This window comes from Natrix helvetica (genome assembly GCF_964273705.1).
Source record: "Natrix helvetica genome assembly, chromosome: 13".
Taxonomy (NCBI): Eukaryota; Metazoa; Chordata; class Lepidosauria; order Squamata; family Natricidae; genus Natrix; species Natrix helvetica.
Window position 1 is genome coordinate 2,161,493 of NC_138557.1, and position 26,471 is coordinate 2,187,963.

A 26,471-nucleotide genomic window follows, 5' to 3' on the forward strand; every position below is an offset into this window, starting at 1 on the left:
TTCTTGGTTTTCATGTTCTTTCCTTGGGGTCATTGTTGGAGAGGGTGGAGGATGAGATTTTGACTGGGGCCTCTTACTCAGTGGTGAAATTCACATTCTTTTACTACCGGTTCTGTGGGCGTGGCTTGGTGGGCGTGGTGCGGCTTTATGGGCGTGGCAGGGGAAGGGTACTGCAAAATCCCCATTCCCTCCTCATCAGCTGGGATTTGGCAGGCACAGAATAGATGGGGGCAGGGCCAGCCAGAGGTGGAATTTGCCGGTTCTCCAAACTACTCAAAATTTCCGCTACCGGTTCTCCAGAACCTGTCAGAACCTGCTGGATTTCATCCCTGCTCTTAACTGCCTCTTCTTTCAGTTGAGTTCCAGTCCATTAGAAATGCATTAGAAGAATATTACACTACAGATACTCCTTGACTTACAATCACAACTGAGCCCAACATTTCCGTTGCTAAGCGAGACAATTATTAAGGGAGTTTCACCCCGTTTTACGACCTTCCTTGCCAGTCCTTCAGCGCTACCAAGGGTGAAATCCACTTGTCTTTGCTACCAGTTTAGTAGCAATGTGAGCGCACAGACGTTCCCTTAGCTCAAAATCCTGCTTTCTAGCTAATATAAATCGCACGTCACAACCTTATCGCCGGAAAAGTGATTTTCTTTACTACCGGTTTAGGTGAACCAATAGCATTTTTACTAGCAGTTCGGGCGAACCAGTCCCAACTGGTAGTATTTCACCCCTGAGCGCAACACTGCATTTGTTACAGGGTGGATTAAAAAATGACGTTTTTTTAAAAAATTAAAAATATTGGATTTTTAAAATTTAAATCAGATTTTTTAAAAAAGTGTAAATTGGATTTATTATTATTATTATTATTATTATTATTATTATTATTATTATTATTATTATTATTATTATTATTATTATTATTATTATTATCACATTTATTTTAATAAAATGCATTTGGAGTAAAAGTCTATCTAAAGATAGTTTTCTATTTAAGGTACTGTGATTTAAATCATGATTTAAACCGTGATTTAAACCGTGATTTAAACTGTGATTTAAATCGCATTTTGATTTAAATCAAATCCACCCTGATTTGTTAAGCTAGTAATGTGGTCATTAACCGAATCTGGCTTCCCCACTGACTTGGTTAGAAGGTCACAAAAGGGAAATCCCTTGACTCCCAGGACACTGCATCCATCCTAAGCACATGCGACTTGCCGAGCGTCCAAACATTGATCGCCTGAACACAGGGATGTGGCAACGGTCGTTAAGTGTGAAAAACGGTCTAAAGTCTCTTTTGCAGTGCTGTTGTAACTTCAAATGGTCTCTAAATGAGGTGTTGTAAGTTGAGGACTACCTGTACACAACAGGGGGGAGAAAAACAGATGGATTTTTCTCATCGTTCAGGGAAGTTTTGAAAATTGGGGGGGGGGGGGAAACACAAGGTTTGTTACTGCAACACAGCAGCTCCCTCCCGTGTGCGCCTCCTAAGATCCTGCACCTTGTGTAACAAACGTGTTGCCCATTCTCAGCTGGGTGTGTCCACTACACTTCTGCTCCTTTTTTAAGCGAGTCAATTGAGCGGTTGACAAAAGCCGGCAACCCAACCCAATCCATCCTTAGGGTGAGAAACATCTGTTCGCAAATGCCACTCACAGTCCAGGAATCGGGGAAGGGTGACATCTTGGGAAAGATGGGGAGCTTTGTTGACCCAAGGCTGGAAAAGGAGCACACTTCCATACCCGCCATTCATCCATCGCCATCACATCCAGGCCCTCTGAGGGAGGGATCGTACCACTTGCAGGACACAGGCGACAAGAGGTGTGCCAATACAAGGGAAGGTGTGTAGGTCGGGGTTCAGCTGTCGGGTCCTTGATGTTCACTCAGAGGGCTCAGAGAGCAAACCTCCCTCCCTCCTAGCACTGACGATGTTGCCTGGTTGGGTAAGGAAATGTCTAAAAAAAAAACACCCGAAGTTAATGACCCCGCAGTCCCCTCCGTCCTCTTTGCAAATCCCACTCCCTTCTAGAACCAATGATGTTACCTAGCTGGGTCATGAAATGTCTTCAAGAAAAGGACCTCCAAAGTCATCCCTTCTCACACTTTCAAGAATGCCCCACAAATACCTCTTTTCCCTCCCCTGAACTTTCTTCTTGGGTCTTCTAACTTACTGGATGGTGCCAGGGGGACGAGTCCAGGAACTGGCGTTTTCCTTTCTAGCCAAATCCGCAAAGTGTCTTATTCCTTTTTGGGGAAGTCTGGGACACTTCAAAGAGGGTCCCAGGTGTGTGTGTGTGTGTCTGTCTGTCTGTCTGTCTGTCCGTCTGTCCATCCCATGGGACCAGTCCTTCCTCCTGCACTTCCTCAAAGCTTGACCCAGGGACCTTCAGCCGTTCTGCCACCCGAGAACTAAACATCACAGCTCAACCCGGTAACCGAATGTACACATTGCTGCTTAAGCCTCCAGCAGCCTCGTTGCTAAGTAATCCAGTTGCGCGCCCATGCACACACAAATGCACACACACACACACACACACGCCCTCCATTCGCCAAACGTTCCCAGCTGTCTCTTCGCTTGCTTGTTGCTTTTTGCCAGGCAGGCCCAATGGGCACGAGAGCTCCCAGGCAGCTGCGCGCCTCAGCTCTCATTTCCCTATCTCCAAGTGATTTTGACTAGCATGCTCGCAAAATGATGACATCTGCTGCTCCGAAGGGGAGCCGAGGCCCAGAGGAGACGGCAAGAAGAGGGGGTGCGTCTGTCTGCGTCTGTGTGTGTTTGTGCGTGCACAGATTCACTCCCTTTGGCGACTGGTCTACAGCAGAAACCCTTTAATGGGGCATTTTGGTGAGCGGCAGGTTTTTTTTTCTCCTCCGGAAAACCTCTTGCTTCCTCCTCTTCCTCTTCCTCTTCCTGGTGCCTGCAAGTCGATCCCAGGCACAGCAGCGACCTTGAATGGAAAAATAGTCAGAGCGCCAATCCTGGGCCTCTAACCAACATCACTGGGGAGCTGGTACCACATTTGTTATTTATTTGTTTATAAAATTAATTGGCCCCCCATCTTACCGTAGATCAACTCTGGGTGGCTTAGAGTTGCATCTATGTTAAAATCAAAACATTAAAAAAGAAAAACCAAAGATACATGTCTGGATGCATCACCAGCCTGGTCTACAGAAATCCCTTCTCGTCTCTTTCTCCCCCATCCCTTCCTGCATGTGAAAGTTTCAACCTAGAAATAAGGAGAAATTTTCTGACAGTGAGAACTATCGACCCATGGAAGAGAAGTTGCCTCCAGAAGTTGTGAGAGCTTCATCCCTGGAAGCTTTCAAGAAGAGACTGCATTGCCATCTGTCAGAAATAGTGTAGGGTCTCCTGCTTGGTCTGTGGGTTGGACTAGATGACCTACAAGGTCACTTCCAACTCTGTTAATCTGCATCTGTATGTGGCTAAATTTCCTCCTTGGGTGGGTTAGGGAATCTACCCAGGGTGGCAAAGTCCGCTGGAGACGCAGCAGGGATAATGAGTAATGAATCATGTTGGATGATCTCTTGAGAGCAGGTGAGTAGAGTACCAAAGAAGATGATCTTAGCATGTCCACTTCAAAGGATTTTCAGGCATGAGTAAATCATGTTTCTTCTTTTCCAAGTCCTGCTGAGAATGGGCCACTTGTGTTCCTCTTCTACACACCTTACAAGTGTCCAGGCTCTTTTGATGTCACACAACTTAACACCAAGTACTTCTAATTCGAATTCAACCTGCCGCCCATCATAATGATGATGTTGTAAGTCTGTGGGACACAACTGTGTCTCCTAAGAGCCAACATAACAGTATAACAGAGTGGGAAGGGACCTTGAAGGTCTTCTAATCCAACCCTTTTCATGAATTGGAGAGCATATACCATTTCAGACGAGTGGCTCTCCAATCTCTTCTTGAAAACCTCCAGTGATGGGGAACCCACAACTTCTGGAGGCAATTTGTGTTCCACTGGTTAATTGTTCTCAATTGTCAGGACATTTTTCCTGAGTTCTAGGTTGGTTCCCTCCTTGATTAGTTTCCATCCGTTGCTTCTTCTCCTGTCTTTAGGTGCCTTGGAGAATCACTTGACCCCCTCTTCTTTGGGGCAGCCCCTCAAATATTGGACCACTGCTATCACATCACCCCTGGTCTTTCTTTTCATTAAACTAGACGCATCCAGTTCTTTCAACTTCATATTAACAGAATAACAGAAGGGACCTTGGAGGTCTTCTAGTCCAACCTCCTCCTCAAGCAGGAGGCCCTCTATCTTTCTGGACAAATGGTTGTCCGATCTCTTCTTGAAAACCTCCAGTGACGGAGAACCCACAACTTCTGGAGGTAAGCCGTTCCACTGATAAACAGAAGAACAGAGTTGGAAGGAACCTTGAGGTCTTCTAGTCCAACCCCCTGCTCAAGCAGGAGACCCTAGTTCATTTCAGACAAATGGCTGTCCAGTCTCTTCTTGGAAAACTCCAGTGATGGAGAACCCACAACTCCTCTCTAGCTATAAGATACAATCGTTTTCATTATCCTGATATATGGCTAGAGCCTTCAACTTTGCCAATCCAACTTTCTGTAGGATGAGGTGGTCCTCCTTAAGGCCCTGGTCTAGGAGTCGACTCTGCGGGGGGAGGGGGAACAGGAATGTGGCACAACGTTGCTTTAAAAGCAAAAGCCCAAAGAAGGGCCTTTGTTTAGTCTGCTGAGTAAAGATGCCAGAAAAACACACAAACCCTCTCATTACCGCAGGCAAGAATAGAAGTGGAAGTTAAGTACATACCAAGACTTACACATTTGTGCTTCAGGAACAAAAAACAACAACAAACCACAACAAGGCACAGTCTGCCTACACAGTCTAAATACAGGTCTACCCAAGACTTTGTCTGAAGACCTTCTAGCAAGAAGATGGAGAGGCGGGGTTGGCATTTGAAGGTATTCAACATGGCCCCTAAGACAAGTTGAGTGAAATGTTGCTCGGATCAACGCTTTGCTAAAGCGGTCAAATATTTCTACACCATACAGATTCCCAGAGAGTCCCCAGGCGGAGGGCACTGGGCCTAACCCCCCCACCCACCCAAGAGAAAAAGCTAATTTGGTTTGAGATTGTTGCTTTTTCTGCTTAGGGAAGAGAATGCATTTTCAGAAGTCGAGATAGAGCAATATGATTGATGTGCATTAAATTACGCACCGGGCACCGAGAAGGAAACCACACTGTGGTATTATTAGGATAGATTGCAGAAGTTTCCTGCCTGAAATGAGAAAATAGCTCCATGATACTTCCTACGCTTATCTTCCTAGGAACTCATGGCTATAAGATACAACATTAACAAAGGAAATACATATAAGCAGGTCTGACGATAAACTTGACAACAGCTATTGGCTATGAAAACGGTGACATTGCAATTGCACTTAGACTTATATACCGCCTCACAGTGCTTTACATCCCTCTTGAAGTGGTTGACAGAGTCAGCCTCTTGCCCCCAACAATCTGGGTCCTCATTTTATCCACCTCGGAAGGACGGAAGGCTGAGTCAACCTGGAGCCTGGTGAGATTTGAACTGCTAACCTGCTGGCAGCCAGTGATCAGCAGAAATAGCCTGCAGTACTGCACTCTAACCACTGCACCACCATGGCTCTGTGCAAACTTCTCAAGGGTTGAGCATGATTCATATCCCCACTCCCCGTCTCTTTGAGCTTCTGGCGATATCTCACCAGCTTCGATGCAAAACTGAAAGCAGATGTCCCAAGGGTAATTTTTCAAGAGGCAACTGGACTTTTGAGTGCATGCGCTAAAATAAGCCCTTCCCAAAAATATTGCAACATAGCAGCAGCCATGAGGTGACCACACCCGCCGCTTCCTGCACCTCAAAAATAATAAGACCTCCCCGAAAATAAAACCAAGCGCTTATTTCAGAGGTCAAAAGAAAATAAAACCCTGTCTTATTTTCGGGAAAACATGGTAAATTTCAGGATAGAGATGCAATCCTTTCTTACGTTACAAGAATGGAATATCTCCCCAAGTGGTTGTATGTGCATTAAATTAAGAACAGGCCAACATGAGATGGACAGGATTTTTGTGGGGGGGTCAGCTAACTTAAAAGATGTCAGTTCTACAAGATGAAGCCGATGGCAGCTACTAGCTAATCTTCTGTTAAAAAAAAGAAATTAGATAAATACATGATGGATTATCTGTTCAAAACTCTTAGCCATGACGCTAGTTATCATTTTCGTAGATGTCAGCATTGCTCTTTGACGGCACTCAAGAGAGTAGATTATTTCAGCAATAAAACACATCATATCGACTATAAACTTAGGCACAATTAAGACACTGTAACCTAAAACAGCAATCAATGCCGTTAATTAAAAATGAATTGGTAGCAAAATAGAAAAAGCGCTTGGAAGGGTAGTCTACTTTTTTGGGGTGGGGGAGGGCTGCTGGCGATTGAAAAGGAGGAGGAGGAAAATGTCATCTTTTCTTTGGGACTTGAGGCCTACCACACTTTCTACTGCTTACTTTCTATTGTGGAAAAATGGGAGGGGGGACTATATGGAGTTGGGTGATGTGTAGCCATAATAGCATTCTTCTTAGAAAGCCAAGGTCATCTTGGTCTCTGCACCTGGCCGGAACTGGATGGGTGGAATCTGTCATCATGGCAGTGGAAGAATGGACCATGGAATGAATTTGTGGCTGTTGGGGCAGGATCCTGAACTTCCAACCGGGTGGGGAAAACCGGGAAGCTTTCAGATTTGGGTTTTCCCAGATGTGCCAACGTGGCTCTCTTAATAAATTGGAACTTTGAGGAATCTCTTGCCTCGGATTTTATATTGGATGCTATTTGGAACCCTGACAGAAAAAGTTGGAATAAACGGGCAATAAGGAAGTGAAGAAATAGCGTTCCTCAACACAGTGGTTTTCCACCGACAGTGAAAAATGTGCTACAAATCAAGTCAAGTTGTTGCAGAAAAAAACACCACCCTCTAAATTCACATAGTATATATCTTGATGAGCTCCGAAGTTCTATAATTAGAAACTAATCAAGGAGAAATCCGATTGAGAACTAAGGAGAAATTTCCTGAAAGTGAGAACAATGAATCAATGGAACCGCTTGCCTCCAGGAGTTATGGGTCCTCCATCAATGGAAGCTTTCATGAAGGGGTTGGACAGCTATTTGTCTGGAAGGGTACAAGGTTTCCTGCCTGGCCAGGAGGATGGACTAGTAATTAATTAGGGAAAATAGCTGGGGGTACTTGGTGAGAGATAGGCTGAGCGATCTTGCTTGACGTTCAGTTTAACGTCCTTCCTATAAAATATGGGGAAGGAAGGAGTGGACTGTTAAAAACCACTGCAGAAGAAATGACTCAGCTCCAAGAAAGATGAGAAAGAAACTCAAAAATCACTCCATTTTGATTTTCTTGGGTACCAAATGTGGTGGAGAGAAAGTCTGATGGATTACACCAGGGGTCGGCAACCTTAAACAAAGAGCCACAAAGGTCCTAACTGATAGTCCCCTGTTCAATTCTGGAGCTGACCAGAAGTCCAGTTCCCCCACCATAGAGTCTCCTCCTAGTGTTGTGTCCATTTTCTTCTACCTGTCCTAACCGAAAGTCCTACCAATTGTGAGGCTGACCAGAAACAGGGAGCCACAGCAGAGGGATGAGAGGGCCACATGTGGCTCCAGAGCCACAGGTTGCTGACCCCTGGACTACGCATTAAAACAACCAAGAGCATTCCTCAAAAGGCTGGCATTCCCAGGGCAACTAAATAGAAATAGGATGTTGGACATGCCAGATTTGAGCCAGGAAAGAGGACGAAGGGATCCAGGAAAGGAAAACAGATCCCCAAGACAGCGAGGTTGAAATTAGATGGAGCTTTGCCTGCTCATCTGTTCCTACAAAAAGTTGGGTCAACAAGTGTGATTTCCAACTGTGCTGCACCACAGCACACTATTTTTAGCCTCCAGCAGCAGAGCAGCAGTTCGGAAACCAACTCTGAATCTATTAGCATTTCTGAGTGCTCATCAGCAGGCAGAACGACAAAGTGGGGAAAACAAGCTTCTCGTTTCTACCGACATACCGTGACAGCCGCCTGATGTGTTATTCTCCTATTAAGCCAACACTGTAGAGTTCTTGTGTCTTTGAGGAGTGCCATCTGTGGAGTTAATTCCTGCAGCGATGGAATTGGGTTGGTTTAGGTTGAGTGGGCAAGGGGTTGGTTTGGGTTGAGTGGGCAAGGGGTGGACTTCCAAGGACAGAGAAGACCACCAAGATCCGAGGAGACCTCATTTGGGTCCTGGATGTGCCAACGGTACTGTTCAAAAGGCAACTAGACTTTGTTGGAGGGGTTCCCCCTTTAAAAACATTTCGCTTCTCATTCAATAAGTTTCTTTGGCTCTGAACTTCAGCTTAAAAACGAAGAAGCTTCTTGGATGAGAGAAGCAACATGTTTTCCAGGAAAAACTGAATAAGTCCAGCTGCCTTTTGAAGAACATCTCCGGAACAAGACCTGGATGGCTGAGCATCTCCATAGACAATTCTCCCAACTCTGTTATTCTGTTAAAGCTCTCAGAAGTCCCTTCTCATGGACTGCAGGGGACAAAGACTTGAAATCCCCAAGGTTCTCACCATGAAGGTCACCTTTGCTTTCTGAGGGCTCCCAACACCCTTTCAAGCTGAGACATTGTTGAAGTGCCCACAAGAATAAAGTGTCTCCCATTCTCAAGATGTGGAGTGTTATTTTCGGAAGCGGGGGTGGGTGGGTGGGTGGAGGAAGGACAACCTTTCAAAACTGCCCTTTCGGAGCTTGGCACTTTGCCCTTTTCAGACAGCAAAACCTTGCAACAAGCAACAACCTCACAAGGAAGATGGCAGATGAGGAAAAAAGAAAACAACTCAACCAGGGAACCGATTTAGCCCGGAGGGGAAAAAAATAACAATGAAGTCCTTGTTAAGCAACACATCCACACATTGAGATGTCAGCAGAGATGAGATCCTACCAGGTGAAGGTATTTCTTGTGGGTTGTGGCCCACCAATGGCCGATGGAGCTGGCAGCAGAGTTGGATAGTGAGGAGGTTGGGGAGTAGCATGGGCCAGTCTTGGAGACTGGGGAAGGCTCGGACGAGGGCTCTGCGTTGGAGGCAGAGAGGGGGCCAGAGCCACCTGACAGATATCAACTGCCTTCAGAGTCAGACATCAGTGAGGCAGAGGAACAGCTGGAGCCTGTTCCCAGTGTGCGCATGCACAGAGCTGCCAGAAGAAAAGAACAACTCAGAAATCAGGGTTGACTTGGGAGTAAAGCCACAGGTGGAAGGTGTTTGGCCCCTCCCTTAGGAAATAAAAGAGGAGTGAAAGAGGAGGGGGCTTTTGCAGGAAACAATTAATTTGTTCAGTCATTAGATTCGTTTCAGGAGTGTGAAGATCTGTCCGTGAATCCCAGAGACTCTGTGCCCAGTCTTTCCTTGCACAGCACCTCATTTGTAAAATATTTACATGGCAGCTTTCCAAGCTAGATAAGGTCTGTGGTCATAAATATTCCTTTGAAAGACTGTTTTCCAGGCCTTTGCTGGATGTGAATGAGAGAAATTTACATTTGTTTAATAAAAGGGGTTTCATTGGGACCAGGACTCTGCCTCGTGCTTTTTGGGAAAGCCTAGGTCAGAACATTGTGCTTGTCAATAACGGACCCCGATTGGCTTTTGTTACTTGGTGGAAGTAAGGAAAAGAAGAAAGAAAGAAAGAAAGAAAGAAAGAAAGAAAGAAAGAAAGAAAGAAAGAAAGAAAGAAAGAAAGAAAGAAAGAAAGAAAGAAGAAAAATAGGGACAGAGAAATGAAATTTGGCCGTCAAATCTGCAGACAGAACTCTGCAATTAGCGGGAGGGTGTTTCAACAAAACCAGCTTGAGTTCTTTCGGGAAGCGGAAAGAAATGGAAGCCGATTTATTTAATGGGATGTTTATGGATGGCCGGCCCTACTATTAGGCCAGCTTGGAGGTCACCTCCAGCAGCTGATGTGGGGTGTTGTGAATGAGAGCAAATGGTGCTTCTGCTCATGTGCTATCATTATGGCATTTTCACTGCCTAGCGAGACAAAAAGTATTGTGAGATTTAATGCCCGGTCTTGAAGTTAGGTTTGGTAAGAAAACAGCAGGTGAGGGAACTTTGCTTTCTTCTGTTTTAGTCCCTACAGAAATGTCTTGGGGGCAAACCTATGTTTACGGAAGCCCTTAATGGATTTTCTTGGAGCCTTAATGAAAAGATGGGTTGGGGGGAACCCAGAAAGAAATATTAGCACAGGCCAAGGGAAACAGAACAAGTTGAATGCTGGTCTCTATGGTTCCCAACTTTCTTAAGCTTCCTGTCCATTCATTGCTCTCTAAGAAGGGGTCAGGTGGAACGTGTTGTGGGCCGCCAGTGGACAGTGGAGCTGGCAGCAGATACGGAGAGTGAAGAGGTTGGGGAGGACCAAAAGCCAGTCCAGGAGTCTGGAGAAGGCTCTGCATCGGAGGCAGAGAGGGGACCAAGGCCATCTGACAGTTATCAGCTGCCTTCAGAGTCAGACATCAGTGAGGCAGAGGAACAGCTGGAGCCTGTTCCCAGTGTGCGCATGCACAGAGTTGCCAGACGAAGGGAACGGCTAAAGAACAGGGGTCGACTTGGGAGTAAGGCCACAGGTGGCCCCTCTCAGAAGAAATAAAAGAGGAGCGAAAGGGGAGTGGAGTTTGCAGGAGACAATTAGTTCACTTAATAGGTTCGTGACTCTCCGAGACTCCTTGCCAAGTTCTGCAGCTATCGGCCTGGCAGCTCTCCAAGCCAGAGAAGGTCTGTGAGTGTAAATCCTCCCTTGAAAGACTTTGCTGGATGTGAATGAGCAGAATTCACAGTCAATTAATGAAAGGAGTTTTTGTCGGGACAAGGAGCCTCACTGCTGTCTGACTCTGAAGGCAGCTGATAACTGGCATACGGCTCTGGCCCCCTCTCTGCCTCTGACACAGAGCCCTCATCCGAGCCTTCCCCAGACTCCAGGACTGGCCCATCTTCCTCCCCAACCTCCTCACTGTCCAAATCGTCCGCCATCTCCACTGGCCGATGGCGGGCCACAACACACATCTCTCTTCCACTACAAAACAAGAAATAAAAATGGGTGCATTGATCTTCCGAGAAGCTTGACAGATCTATGTTTTTAAAATCAGGAGTAAAAAAGAAAAGAAATCTCCTATCCCAAAATTGGATAGGCAACACCACCAACCTGGCTTCTCCTGGTGACATTAGATGCTGGGAAATTTAGGAGATCCGAGAGTTTCCCATGGCTCCTTAAAACAAGGATTAAGTCTTCCTAGCAGACCATTTGCAGAATTCTCCCAACAGCAGCTGTTACAAATTCTACAAGAGTATCTTTGATCGGATCCATAATCCCCACATTTTTATAACCGCTCAGAAGCGATTCACAGTAATCCCCAGGGAGATTGTGCCCAGAGTGTTGTTAGGATTGCTATTATAAAGACACTGGGAGATATTTTGCCTTTATAAGATTGTGTTGTAAGATAACGGCCATTACGGATGCTGAAGGAGAAAGAGTAAATATTTACTGAGTTCCTATGTGGATGACTTTTTCTGGAATAAGTCCCAGGGTGAAAGTCAAGGTACCTTCAGGATGTTGCTGTGAAAACATCATTACAGTAAATACAACAAATGAGTCCAAAATTACCGTGGCTAAGCAAGATAGTTGTTAAGTGAGTTTTGCCCCATTCTACAATCTTTGTTGTGACTCATCAGCGGCCAGCGGAGGTGACAGCAGATTTAGGCGGTGAGAAGGTTGGGGAGGAAGATGGGCCAGTCCTGGAGTCTGGGGAAGGCTCTGATGAGGGCTCTGTGTCGGAGGCAGAGAGGGGGCCAGAGACGTATGCCAGTTATCAGCTGCCTTCAGAGTCAGGGATCAGCTGTTCTTCAATACCATTGTAGCTACCATAGTTAGTTGCGAAATGTTGTCCGACCCATCGCAACCCCATGGACAACGTTCCTCCAGGCCTTCCTGTCCTCTACCATCCTCTGGAGTCCATTGAAGCTCACGCCTTCTGCTTCGATGACTCCATCCAGCCACCTTCTTCTCTGGCATCCCCTTCTTCTTTTTCCCTCAATTGTTCCCAGCATGAGGCTCTTCTCCAGTGTGTCTCCGCTGTAGCTTTGAACATCACTAGATGTGTGGGTTGAAAGTCAAGGATCAGCTGTATCTCTCTAGTAACCATTGTGATGTTTCTCGAAATGGTAGAAGAACTGAGAACTGAGAGCCAAGCCCTACCATGCTCAGCCTCAAACTCATAAAGCAATTCCCACCACCACCAGTCTCAGCCTGGCCCCATCGATAGGCCCCTTTTATGGTCTCCAATGCAACCTGAACGGTTTACATGGAGCCAATAGTTGGGGCCACGGACATTAAATCTAAGGGGCCCATTGGCCCAGTAAATCTACGGCAGTTGGCCGTCTGAGACTTGGGACATCTAATCGATGGCACTTCAATGTATCTCAGAGAGATCGTTCCTACAATTCTTTCGGTGGCAGCTCTTTAATTCTGGCTCGATTTTCACCGAAGTCATTTCCTCGCCTGGTTCTACCAACCTAGGAGTGATGAATGCTTGCAACAGCAACGGGGAGTAAGAAAAAACTGAAGTGCATGGCCCAAAGGAACTTCCTCGAGCGTCAACTTTGATTTGAGAAGGGTCTCTCGCGGAGGGAGGGAGGGAGGGAGCCAGAAAGACAGGTGAGGGTCTCTCCCATGAAGATGCAGAGTAGATGTGGACCTCCGTGCATTTCTCCTCCACTGTGGGTGTCTTTCCCAGCCTGGCAGTATTTATGTGCCTTGTGATGGATGGCACCAATGACTCAGCTGTTCAGTTCTCCAGATTGATTGGAGAACTGTTCCCTTTCTACAGTTTGGCAACTATTTAGAGCCAGGAGGTGCTGGGCAGTTATTCAAAGCCCAATAAAAACAGAGAGGTAGTTGTGTGTGTGTGTGTTTTAAATTTGTGGTGCTGGGGAAAAAAATAAGCCACTTCTCACGTTTGATGAACAAGCGATTTCATCAATGCTGCAGCAGAAATGGACTTTAGGAGGGGAGCATTCCCAGGAGTGGTTTTGTTTTCTCATTTCTTTCCCTTTTTGTAAATCTCCAAATTTTTAAATTTTATTTCAGTACAAATAATCCATCTTCCACTAAACAGTGTGTCGCCTGGGTACATTTCAAACCGCACATTGGATTGAGGCTTAAGGAGGCTGTGCGTGTAAACAAGAAACTAAGTCTGTTTGTAGTTTGGGTTAAAAAAAGAGAGATTACAGGTAGTATTTGACATAAAGGTAAAGGTTCCCCTTTCACATATGTGCTAGTTGTTCCTGACTCTAGGGGGCGGTGCTCATCTCCGTTTCAAAGCTGAAGAGCCAGCGCTGTCCGAAGACGTCTCCGTGGTCATGTGGCCGGCATGACTCAACGCCGAAGGTGCACAGAACGCTGTTCCCTTCCCACCCAAGTTCACTCCCAAAAATGCCAATCTGGAAAAGCACCGTTAAATTAATCTGCAAAATATTGGTCTCCATTTCTGTTTTTTTTTCTTGCTTGACTAGTGTCATTTTATGATGTCACTATTTATTTTATTCTTTCCAGATTACAACTGGCTGTTTGGAGGGCAATTTCCAAAGCAAACATTGACAAATATTCATTTTTTAAGCATATAATCTTGGGATTTTTTTGGGTCCAGCTAGACAGATATAATAACAATATACATTTAGAAAATGACTTTTTTTACAATTTAGTTTCCCAAAGTTTTCAGAAGCAATTATAAAATACCCATCTTACTGGCAATTTCTGCTTTCTTGATTATTACTATTTTTTTTTAATTCTTTGACAACCTCCGTCTCTTGACGTTGCCGGCATTAATAGGGTGCCAGCAGTTAAGCAACACTCCTTATGCAAATGAGTTTTAATTAATTCTTTTCATCTGTTGCAAATATACCTCTGAACCCGATTAACGTTATGAATATGTAAAACCTTGCCTTCTCAAAGACCCAGTCCCAGATTGGCTGTTGGATTCTAGTTAGCAGGCTCTGTAAACTGAGATGCAAAATTTAGTTTCCATTTTAAGTTCCTTTTAGAAAAAAAAGGAGCAAGGGAATCTATCAGATAATTAAGTAAATTATAATTATAATTAAGTAAGTTATAAAGGAAGGGAAGACAAAAATCATTCATTAAGCTTAATACCAATACAGGAGCCAAAGGCTGCTGTTTGGGTCTGTCTGAAATTAGAAATTAAGCACGGTTCAATTTGCTGGACCGGAGGAAGGCATGTTTTCTTCCTTCCTCGTAACTGGGGTTTATTTGCGATTCGAACTTGGTTAAGCCAGTTAAGAGCAATCAACCATTTGACTCTTGAGTACCTGCAAACTGGAATGTCTCATTCTTCTGAACATGCTAGCTAGCTGGTTCCATCAGGAGGGTAAAATGCCTCTATTTGTTGAACCACTATATTCTAAAGGTAAAGGTTCCCCTTGCACATATGAGCCAGTCGTTCCCGACTGTAGGGGGCGGTGTCATCTCCGTTTCAAAGCCGAAGAGCCAGCGCTGTCCAAAGACGTCTCTGTGGCCATGTGGCTGGCATGAGTCACAGCGTTCTTGATTCACCAGTTAGCAGTTGTGATCCAACTTCAGGTGGCCCTAGAAGAATTAACAGCATTTGGATGGAATGGCAGAGAACCGGTCTTCCTTCTGCCTCCAACATCTGAAACAGCTGAAGGTTAAGCCTGAGGCATTGCATTTGCCACTCTTCGGAAGACTAAAATATCTCATTTCAACCCCCTGTGACAGCAGGAACAGAACAGATCGACATAACTAGATGAGTGGGTTTATTAAATCCACCCAGGAAAGTTGGCAAGAAAGGAATAAAAATATTATCCTGGGACAATTTCTCAGCCTGGTTCGCTCCATTGTATCTGACATTATGGGCAATTGATTTGATTTTCTTTCTTTCTCTCTTTCTCTTACCATCTTTTTATATATATATTTTCAAATTGGAAAAAAACCTAATAACTTTAGGAAGAGAAACTTGTTTTAAAATATTACAGTGTTAAGCAAGAATGTTAGAGACTAAAACTCTAGGTTTTTTTGACCACCAGATGCGAAGCGAGTGTTGCGTTGATCTGGGCTAATAATGTTTATTATTTATTACACTAATTTATATAGATTGCTCTTTAGATATAGTTGCTCTTTAGAAGGCCAGATCCTGAAGAGGAAATTCAAAATTCTTTGGCCACCCAATGAGAAGGAAGGACTCCCTGGAGAGGAGATAGTGTGGCTAATGGTCATAAAATTAAGATAAAGGTTCCCCTCGCACACATGTGCTAGTCATTCCTGACTCTAGGGGAGTGGGGCTTGCAAGGAGGAGAACTGTTGGGTCCTTGGTGCTTTTTTCTTGCAGACATTTCATGACCCAACTAGGTAACATCACCAGTGCTAGAAAGGAGCAGGCTTTGTAGAATTAAGGAGGAAGAGGACTGTGGGGTCCTTGGTCTATGACCTTAGTTTTTTCTTGCAGACATTTCATGACCCAACTATGTAACATCATCAATGCTAGAAGGGAGTGGGGTTTGTGACAGGAGGAGGAGGAGGAACAGGGGGGTCCTTGGTGAACTTTGACCTTGAGCTTGGCTGATGATGTTACCTAGTTTGGCTGATGATACATTGCAAAAAAAATCAACCAGAGAGCACCAACGATGAGAAATGGGACACAGATCTTACTAGGGTGGGACACGTAGATTATTCCGTCACATTGATCTCAAATCCCCAGAGCATCCCACACTTAAGAGGGAAGATTCCCTTTCCCTCTTTCATGGACCCATTTGACCACGAATCGAACTTCTGGGAGCCCACGGCCTAATGGAAGGAAGGCTCTTTATCCAATTTTGAGTCCACTTGTGCCTCTTCCCTCCACTGAGCCTCTGTTTTGCCAAGATACTGGGTTGATAATAAACTATTAATTACTTCATTTCTCCTGGAAGATGGCAGTGAATTGTTGTTGTGGGTGGTTTATTTATTTATTTTTTCAATACAAGCAATTGTGGGTTTTTTCATTGGGCCAATTGAGGAAGTCGGAGCTGACGTCACAATTCATTTTCTCCATGACTGATGAAGGCAGCTCTGTACACCACATGGTGCATACAAATAAGGTCCCTTTCCCTGGTGCTGAGGGGCAGGCCATCCATCTTCAGGCAAGCTCCTGAGCAGCAGAGAGAGAGAGGGAGAGAAAGAGAAAAAAGAGAGAAAAAGAAAAAGAGAGAGGGAAGAAAGACAGGGAAGGAGAGGAAGAGGGAGAAAAAGTGAGGAGAAAGAGATGAAAAATCCAGACAGAAAGAAAGAAAATAAGGAAGGAAGGAAGGAAGGGGGAAAAAAGAGAGGAGAGAAAAAAAGAGAGGAGGCGAAAAGAAAGAAAGACAGGGAGAGTAAGAAACAGAAAGAGAGAGCGAGAGAAAGGAGGAGAGGAAGAAAAAAAAGTGAGGAGGAAGAAAGAGATGAAAAAGACAGACAAAGAAAGAAAATAAGGAAGAAAGGAAGGAAGGGAAAGAGAGAAAGCGGGGGAAAGAAAAAGAAAGAGAGAGAAAGGAAGAGAGAGAAGGACAGGAAGAGGGAGAAAAAGAAAGAAAGTGAGAAGGAGTAAGAAAGAGATGAAAAAGACAGACAGAAAGAAAATGAAGGAAAAGAAAGAGGAAAAGAAAGAGAGAAAAGGTAAGGAGAGAAAGGGGGAAGAAAGAGAAAGAGAGAAAGGAACAGAGAGAAGGAGAGGAAGAGGGAGAAAAAGAAAGTGAAAAGGAGGAAGAAAGATGAAAAGGACAGACAAAAAGAAAGAAAATAAGGAAGGAAGGAAGGAAGAGAAAGAGGGAAGGTAAGGAGACAAAGGGAGGAAAGAAAGACAAAAAGAGAGAAAGAAAAAGAGAGAAGAGGGAGAAAAAGAAAGTGAAGAGAAAGAAAGAGGTGTAAAAGAAAGAAAGAAACAAAAGAAGGGAGGGAGGAAAAGAGAGGAAAGGTAAGGAGAGAAGGGGGAGAAAGGGAATGAGAGAGAAAGAATAGAGAAAGAGAATGAGAAAAAGGGAAGGAGGGCGGATAAAACTGGCTCTCAGCCATTGTTTTGACCAAATTGCTTCAAGTGCCTTGAGCCAAAGATTGTTCCCGGAGGGCCACCCTCATCAGGTGTGACGTTTTCGCAAGCAGATGCTGACCCTCTGCTCTCTCTTCCTCCAAAGGAGACGAGGCCTAAGACCCTTTTTTCCAGGATGGACCACTCAGAAAAACGCTTTCCTCCCCCCCCCCCATTCCAAGAGCTCAGCTCCCCACCCTCTTTGGGCATTCCTGCACCAAGAAACTGCAGCCCTGCAGAAGAGACGCAGCAATGCATCCGGAATAAAAGCCACCCCAACGCACAAATCAACTTTTATTTGCCAGATCCCTCGATCCATTAGTACACAGGTTGCCACTTCCAAGCTTAAAAACAATTCTTGCCTCAGCTTCTCCAAACGGAAGAAGGGACGTTAAACAGAAGGCGGAGCACAGCAGAGTGGTTTTGCAGGTGAGGGGCAAACCCCCACCCACCCCCAGAGAGAGAGGAAGGAAGTAGTAGAAGAAAGGGTTAGAAGGGAGGGAGAAAAGAAGGGTGGGAGGAAAGGACCAATAGAAGGGAGGGAGGGAGAGAAAGAAGGAAGAAAGAAAAGATGGAAGGGAGGGAGGGACGGAAGGAGGAAGGGGTAGAAGAAGGGTTAGGAGAGAGAGAGGAAGGGAAGAACAGATAGAAGGAAAGAAGGGAGAGAAAGAAGAAAGAAAGCAGGAAAAAAGAAAGGAAGGAATGGAGGAAGGGTTAGGGGGGAAGGAAGGAAGATTAGGTTACTTCTTCAGCAAATAGGAAAAACACGGAAGGACCCCTACAAGCTCCTGAAATATCCAGAGAGCAACTAAAAAGAGGAAAAAAGGCCGGTTCCTCTCAACGGATTGGCCCCTCAGCCGACACCCTGCGAGACTTCTCCATCTGTGAGCCACAAGTGGCCGACACAAGGACTACCCCACCCGGCCGAAGTGGCTAAGCCACGGTCTGGCGACTGAAGAGTTCAAGCGTGACGGCACTGAGGAAGGCGGGGATGCTGTCCTGTTGCAGGAGATGAAGTTCTATCAGGTCACGGACCGTCTGCGAAAATTCGGTTTCCAGCAGCTGCATCTTTGCCCCGGAAGATCTGGAAGTCTATGCGGGAAAACAGAACAACAAAACAAAACAAAAACAAACAAACAAAAAAACAGAAAGAAGAAAGGAAAACCATTATTATACCCACGGAGGCCATTTCCTTCCCCCCACCTCTCCAAAACCGTATTTATGTTGTAGTATGTTTGCTGTTGCTATCCGATTCCAATCAAGGTAATTTTATCTACTGCTGGGCAGGTGTTCAACACACAATTTAATTGGGCCATTATTAAGCTTCTGCATCTCCACAGTCTCCGAACAATAATACCCCACGCACCAACTCTCAGATGAATAATGAATTAATCCAGCGATGGAAGAACGCGGAGAACGTTTTGAAAACTAACTTGAAAGGAGCCGCTGAGCGAAGAGGGGCAGGAGAAGGGAGCACCGCAGAAGGCAATCGATAAAGAACCCCGATTCCCACAGGGGGTGAAGCCATATGCCAACCCCTCTTTCCCCTGTCCCAGAAAAGATGGATTGTCTTAACCCATCAAGGGCCTCCTCCTCTTCCTCCCCATTCTTCTTCCTGGTTTTCCCTCGTTTGGGAAGATCTGATAATCCAACTGGAAGGGTCTACAACAACTCGCCATGGTCAACTCTCTGCGGGTTAAGAGTTACACTACTATCAAAACAACAGCGGAACAGAATCATTACAGAAGGGATGCCAAAGGAGGGATAAAATGAAATGTGGATGACAACAATTAAAATAATCATTTTAAAAAATTAAATAGAATTTTCCCGCAGCATCCCGTAACGAGTTGGCCATGGTGAATTGGCTATTCTACAATTGGAGACCTGTTTTCCATTAGATTTCTAAACGATTCTGCTCCAACCAACCTCAAGACACGAGAGAGGACCATTCCTTTAATTAGGGAAGACATCTCTGTCAGAGTTTGTTGCAGAAAAATCAAATCCAGAAAGCAAACACAGATATCGGATTCAGCTGGATTCATTAACGTCTTTATATACATTAGGACAGATGAATAAATGTACAATGCCAATAGTAGATTCTTTCAACAGGGTAGAAGTTACAAGCAGAATGCAAGCAGGAGAGAACAGTTTCACCTCAGAGTTCAGAGCAATCAGATTAGTTTCAGTTTCAATTCTCAGCACAGACTCAGATCTGTTTTCGCTCCCATTGGCTGACTTAGTTGCTATGCCTATTCATTGGTTGATCTTGTTACCATGTCTCTCCCAGTCATGAATATTCTAACAATCTCTTCCAAAGGAGAGTTATTGGAGCGTCTTTAACCGCAGAGCCATCCACGCCCCTCATACATAGCTTCACAACTACACAATTATGTAGTACAATTATCTAGTTACGTAATTATAGATTTTATATATTATAATATATAATTATAATTATATAGTTTTATATCTATAATTATACAGTAGTGTAATTCAATTACAGCATCAAGTTACACTTCAATTATAACTCAATAGCTCAACCACCTTGAGTTATTTGCAAACAATAATAAAGGGAGGATAGAAATCAAAATCAATTTCATAATAAATAAAATTAATTTTTTTTAAAAAAAAACTTCTGCCTGGATGGCGGAGGTATGATCAAATGGATATTTGCCATAACTGGATTTAATTGTGAATTGATTGGAATGAAAGAAAATGCATCAAATACAAGCTTAATTAGTGGATATTTAAATTAAATACTTTTGGAGGGTTTATGGGAGTTGGTCTATTCTTGGCTTGTAGATGTCCTCCACATCTTCCAAGCTTGGTTCTTCTCAACCCATTGGTTAAAAATTCCGAACTGCCCAGAGTCAATGATTGAGATGGGTAGCTACAGAAATGGGAGGAACCAACCTAGAAATGAGGAATTTCCCGACAGTGAGAACAATTAATCAATGGAACGGCTCCCTTCCAAAGGTTGTGGAAGTTTTTAAGAAGAGACTGGACAAGCAGTCTGGAATGATATAGGATCTGCTTGAGCAGGGGTTTGGGCTAGAAGACCTCCAAGGTCCCTTCCAACTTTGTTGAATGAATGAATGAATAAAAATGCCCCAAATCAATCTTAAAGCTTTGAGATGCAATAGATTCTTTGCTGTTGATTTGCCTTCTCTTCCTCCAACGCAAAACCTGTTTCTAATCCCGCCAGCACTTCTAGAGAGTGTCTCTTTTCTAACACACCGGGTAATAAATGCACAGTTGGCTGCCTGCCCACCTGGCTTGTGACAAGGTGGGCTTCCAGATTTTGCAGGGCTAACTCTTGGCATCCTTCGCAGGAGCCTTTAGCACAACTGCCTTCCTGCTTAAGACAAGATTTACCCTCCCCTGGGGAGCGAAGTGCCTCATCCATCTTCCTTTTAACACTAGAAACTGTTAAATTATTCAGGGCTTTAAACCTAAAAGCCGGCTGGGGAATTCTGGGAGTTGAAGTCCACATATCTTAAAGTGGCGGAGGTTGAGGCACACGCTGCCCTAGACGAAGGGTGTAAACAGAAGGATGAATATTTCAACTCAGCTCCGAGCCTGACCCTGTTAAGTAGCCATCTTCTGCCCGTTAGGTCCTTGCTTCTTGTACTGGCAGGCGTCACACGAGCAGGCTAGGTAGCATCACCAGGGCAAAAGTGTGTGTGTGTGTTGGTGATTTATACAGTCATTTGCCCTGCCAGGCATGTTTTCTTCCTTGCAAGTCCATTTGTTTTTCTTCACGCTAATCTGGTTGCAACATCTTCTACATTGACTCTACGACCCCAAAGGAAGATGGTGTGGAATGAAACTGTTGGTCATTCTGATATTGACTTCTGGTCACTCTGGGGTGGCTTCTCACTGCTTCAGGCGCTTTGGAGAATAGGTTGACCCCCATCACAAGATCATTCCCACAGACCCCAAGTCATGCATGTATAAACCATGTGACATAACTGTAGTTAAAGGCACTTTTAAAAATAATATATATTATTGTGTGTATGTGTGTGTGTTGTATTTGTGCTGATAAACAAATAAAGGGAGACTAGTATAGATCTATTTCAAGCTATTTAGCTCTCATCAGCTAGCCATACCCTTACTGGGAATCGAACCAGGGCTGTATTGCATATTAGGCAGATGTAATTGCCACTAAGCCACAGGCTCTCTTCCTTATCAGCTGAGCCAGGGAAATAGGTATGTATTTGTGTTACAACCCCTGGTATGCCCAGATATGGGAGGAAGCTCACTACTCCCTCTTCATATATATATTTGTGTTGTATTTGTGCTGATAAATAAATAAAGGGAGACTTATTTATCAGCACAAATACAACACAAATATAAAAAGGCAACATTAAAAGTAAAAAATATGGTTTTCTGCCTGGATGGTTTTCTGTAATGAGCCGAAGGACAGAAAGAGGGAGTAGTGAGCTTCCTCCCACATTTGGGAATACCAGGGGTATTTGTAACACAAATACATACATACATACATACATACATACATACATACATACATACATACACACACACACACACACACACACACAATCAAGCACGTATAAACCATGTATGTATGTATGTATGTATGTATGTATGTATTTGTGTTACAACCCCTGGTATGCCCAAATATGTGTCCCTTTATTTATTTATCAGCACAAATACAACCCAAAGCCGTTTTAACGGCTCAGGCGAGTTTTCATGCCAGAAAAGATGCGTCATGTCATCTGCGAGGACTTTCTCCAACACCTCCAGAAGGGCATGTCCAGACGTTGCTGGAGAATCCCAAAGTGACATGACAAGACCTCCAAAAAGGAAACTCTTTTCCTGACTCTCCCTCCGGCGAGCCAAATAGCATTGCCAGTTCAAATCAAAGCAGCACTTAAGACGTTCACAGATCCGGGGGCAAATTCACAGGGTTAAATCACGTCTTGCTAATTTTTCCCCCCACACATCTGCTCTCTTTTCGGAAGGGCAATGGTTGAAAAATGTCCTTCCACCCCATCCTCGCAGGGCGACGCTTTTTCTCGCCGCTGTCCGGCTCTTCTTTCCGAGTTTGGTGTCTTATTTTCTAAATCCGTCTCAGATCCTGTTGCAGAGCGCGAAAACCCCAATGTTAAAGCAATGTTTTTCTTTCTCTTCGTTTTACATCCGCTCCCCTCAAGCCTTGACCTTTTCACTGGAAAATCCATTGGTTTTTTTCCTTCTTCTTTCTTTCTCCCCTCTTGCTTAAGATTCTGAGATTTTTCTAAATGTCAGCAAGCTCACTGTCTGTGCACAAGCACCGTCTCTGGAAACACAAGACTGCTTCCTCCGACATACCCCTGCTGGAATCTTGATGTAGAAAATGAAAGGCTGGGGAAGAGAAGGGAGGAAGGGGGAGGCATTTTATTTTGGAAAAAGGGAGGTGAACAATTTCCACTCTGGTTCTAAGAAGGACACAAGGGGGTCCCTTCCTCAAACAACAGTCCCTTTCTCCTCTGAAATTGGGGGAGTTAGAAGGCAAAGAAGAAGAGGAAGAAGATTCTAAATACTGAGAAAAATCCAGAGGTGGCCAAAATAATTCCAGCAGCAGAAAGGACATTTGCGTGCTTAGATCCTGATGGCTCCAAATTCTATTTGTCTTGCAGACGTTGCTTATTTCTTCTGATTATGAGTTGGGGGATAGATACACCCCCTGTTTTGATCGAGCTTTGTCCAGCACACAAAGTGTGCAGTGCTTCTAAACATCAGACTGACCACTCTTCCCCGCTGGGCATTTCAATTATTTGGGGCACTGTTGGTTGATTTATTGATTTATGACATTGTTTTGACACTGAGGCTGCTTCTCAGGACTCAAGGCCACTGACATGAAACAGGGCCAGAAGAAATGAGAAGGAGACCACAGCCGGTCAACCGGGGTAGATTCCAGAGAGGGATCAATAGGAGCAACGCATCTCATCTCATCTTGGGCTGAAATATGAAGACGTATCAGGAACTTATAACTAAGCTAAGCTGAATTGCTTTTTTGTGAAATAGGTAGAATAAACTCCCAGGTATGCAAGAATTCCTGAAACAGCCACAACGTTCACGATTTCCAGAAGCATCTTCTGACCACCTTCCCAAGGGGTGAAGAACCGAGACCAGGGGGCTGCAACCCGTGGCGCTTTCATCCCTCTGCTGCGGTTCCCCCTCTCTCAAAAATAACCGCCAATGTGCGACATCCGCCGGCATCCAATTCATTGAGTTTTTCGACCCCCAGTAGGCCAACCAGGGATACATCCAAGAAAAAAAAGTTTCAGAAGAAAACAATCTTGAATTCAACTACATATGCTAGTTGTGTGGCCGCCCAGGAAATAGTCAGGCAACGGGAAGGTTTTTGTGACTCCCGGTTTTTCTTTTTCTGTGGGAAACGGGCCCCAATGGCTCTTTGGGTGTTGAAGGTTGCCGACTCCTGACAAAGACAGTAGAATGAGAAGAAGACACCACAAAAAGGAGCTATAGACTCCTGAAATTTCCAACAGCTGGGTTCTGAAGACTTGCACGATTACTCTAAATATCTCACTCTAAAGCGGGGGGAGACACTGTGATCAAAGTCCTCCCCCCCTTGAAACCCAACTCTTTAATCAGCTTCCTCAAAATATCAGGTCCCCAGGAAGAAGTCAATCATTTCTAATGAAAGGCAAGAAAAATTAAAAACGGGAAAGGAGGAATATGGATCATGGGGCTGGTGGCAGTTTTGGGAGATGGCTCAGCACATGGAGTAGCTTTTAAAACTTAGCAACTGACAGGTTTTGATGTCTCGAGTGACATCATGCGACACACGTCTCCTGCCCCAGGACGGTTCAACAATTCAAGGATGCTTCTTTGCTTTCTATCCATCGAAGGAAGACGCGTCTCCTCCATTAAGCCTCCCGCACCTTTAATGACAAAGTTCTTGTCTACAATATTTCTTTTGTACAGTGAGAGCAGTCGACTGACTGTGTTTTTATACGTACATATATAACAACAACAACAACAACAACAACAACAACAACAATAGCTTCTTGCCAAGATCTCTGACCTTGTGTTGCCATCTTGATATATAAAGTGAAAAATGGACGGACAATTAGAAATGACTTCAAATGAAGGAAAAAGCTATTCCCCCCCACCCCCTTGAGTTGGATACGCCAGGATAATCAGTGAGAAAAGTAAAAGTGTTTTGTTTCCAATACACAAACGTCCAGCCTCCGAGTAGCAGTGTTATTGTTGCAATTTTCTTTGTTTCTTTTTTGTATTTCAAGTTTTAAAAAGTCCAATTCTTGAATGAGTTAGAAGAAGACCCACAGTAATGAAAAAGGAGAATTTTAGCCCATAGGTTACAAAGAATAATAAAAGAAAAAAAAATAGAAGAAGAAAACTTAATCCATTCATTTTAAAAGACTTGCATAAATTCCATCCATGAACATAGCATTTAAAAAGTAAGATAACCTACTGTCCAAAACCATTTCAAACTTAATTCTGCAGCTTATTTATTCTGTTCTCCAATTTAAATTAATTTTATGTTTTTTATAGGCAGTCTCTTTTAAAACTGTAAAAATTCCTCACCAGCTGGAAACACTTTCTCTTTCTGTATCCTTCCATTTTGGAGCCACCCCGACTTCATCAGCCTAATGGCTGGATTTTTTGTCGCCGGCTTGAAGAACTTCTCTTGGATCGATCAGGGACTTTGCGATGTCCCTGAGATCAGCAAGGTGTATTCTTCCTGTTCACCGTCTCTGTGGGACGGTTTAGGTACGATTGGACCACCCAGCGGCAAAAGTATCGGCTGCTGATCATCGGGAAGCTTCACACAAGGAAGGGAAGCAATTATGGGAGTTTTTTGTCCTCCTTCTCCACAGCCTCACCATTACAAAGAAGCCCTGCTCAGGCTGGGGTAGCAAATCTCATCTGTACTTCACACTAGGTTTAGTCATCTTTGCTCTTCTAAGTTCTGTTTTCATCACAGCTTCGTGCCCTTAGGCAGAACTTCAATATAAATTAGGAAACAAGAATAGCAATATGTGTTTTGACACTTTCAGGCAAAGTCACCGACGTTGAGCAGAGGATGTGGGTCTACAAAGAAGGAGAGGGAAGAAGCCCCTGCTCGAACAGAATACGAGAGTTGGACGGGACCTTGGAGGTCTTCTAGTCCAACCCCCTGCATAAGCAGGATGTCAGGTTTCCGAAAGATGCCCTAATTGATTCATGAGCCTCGAGCAAAGTTTCCAAAGAAAACCAGACATTTATTAGGAGCACTATTTTGGTAATACCGTATTGCATGTCAAAGCTGGACAGAGGGCTGGAGGATACCCACAGGGGGCTCAGGCTCAGGTAAAATCGGACATGGCAACCCCACCACTGTCTTTTCCATCACACACATCTTGTACCACAAAGAAGGAGCAGACCATCCCTCCCTCTTTCCACCACCCAAAGAAGAGGGAGTCAAACTGTTCTCCAAAGCACCAGAACAAAGAAGCAACGGATGGAAAGTAAGGAGAGAAGCAACCTAGAACTAAGGAGACATTTCCTGACAGTGAGAACAATTAACCAGTGGAACAGCTTACCTCCAGAAGTTGTGAATGCCCCAACACTGGAAGTTTTTAAGAAGAGATGGGACAACCTATTGTCTGAAATGGCAGAGGGTTTCCTGCCTAAGCAGGGGGTTGGACTAGAAGACCTCCAAGGTCCCTCTACTCTTTTCTATTCATTTTGTTATTCTATTCTATTCTATTCAGTTCTGTTCATTCCCTACTCTACCCTACCCAACTCTATTCTATATCCTGCCCTAGCCTACTCTACTCCTTTCTATTTTCTATTCATTTTGTTATTCTGTTCTGTTCTATTCTAGTCATCTATCATGACCCGTGTTGACCTCAGAAGCAATCAAACAGATAGCACAACAGTCCCCTTATTTGAATCAACTTAAAAGGTCTCCTTCGAATCCAGAAGGGCTGTGTTTTTTCTGATTTTAGCAGCTATCACCAGCTTCGGATTGCAGGTTGACTTGGGAAACGATTCAACAGATCAGCAAGCTCTGCCTGGCAGAAAACAGAAGAGGAACCACTGAGAGGATCAATTAATTTGACAGCCTTCCATGATATTTTCCTCTCCAAGTGAGGACTGAAATTCATTACTGTGCTAATACTTAGAAGCTGGGAGTCATATGGAGCTGAACTGAAATTCTCTTCTCGCTCCAGTGACCTGCTGCTTTCTCCAGGCGAAGAAACCCGAAGTTAATTTCAGCATTTAGAGCGGGGGTGTCCAACCTTGGCAACTTTTAAGA

General features: G+C 44.3%; 1 protein-coding gene across 2 annotated transcripts in view; it reads right to left on the reverse strand.

The window, feature by feature from the left end:
* Positions 1–17,459: 17,459 nt before the first annotated feature.
* MAD1L1 (mitotic arrest deficient 1 like 1) overlaps positions 17,460–26,471 on the reverse strand; it is a 277,755-nt gene continuing 268,743 nt past the window's right edge. For both annotated transcript variants that reach the window (XM_081965617.1, XM_081965618.1), the window contains exon 18: positions 17,460–18,274. In XM_081965617.1, the coding sequence (XP_081821743.1) occupies positions 18,116–18,274 (159 nt within the window). In that variant the 3' untranslated portion in view covers positions 17,460–18,115. The remainder of the gene's footprint in view (positions 18,275–26,471) is intronic.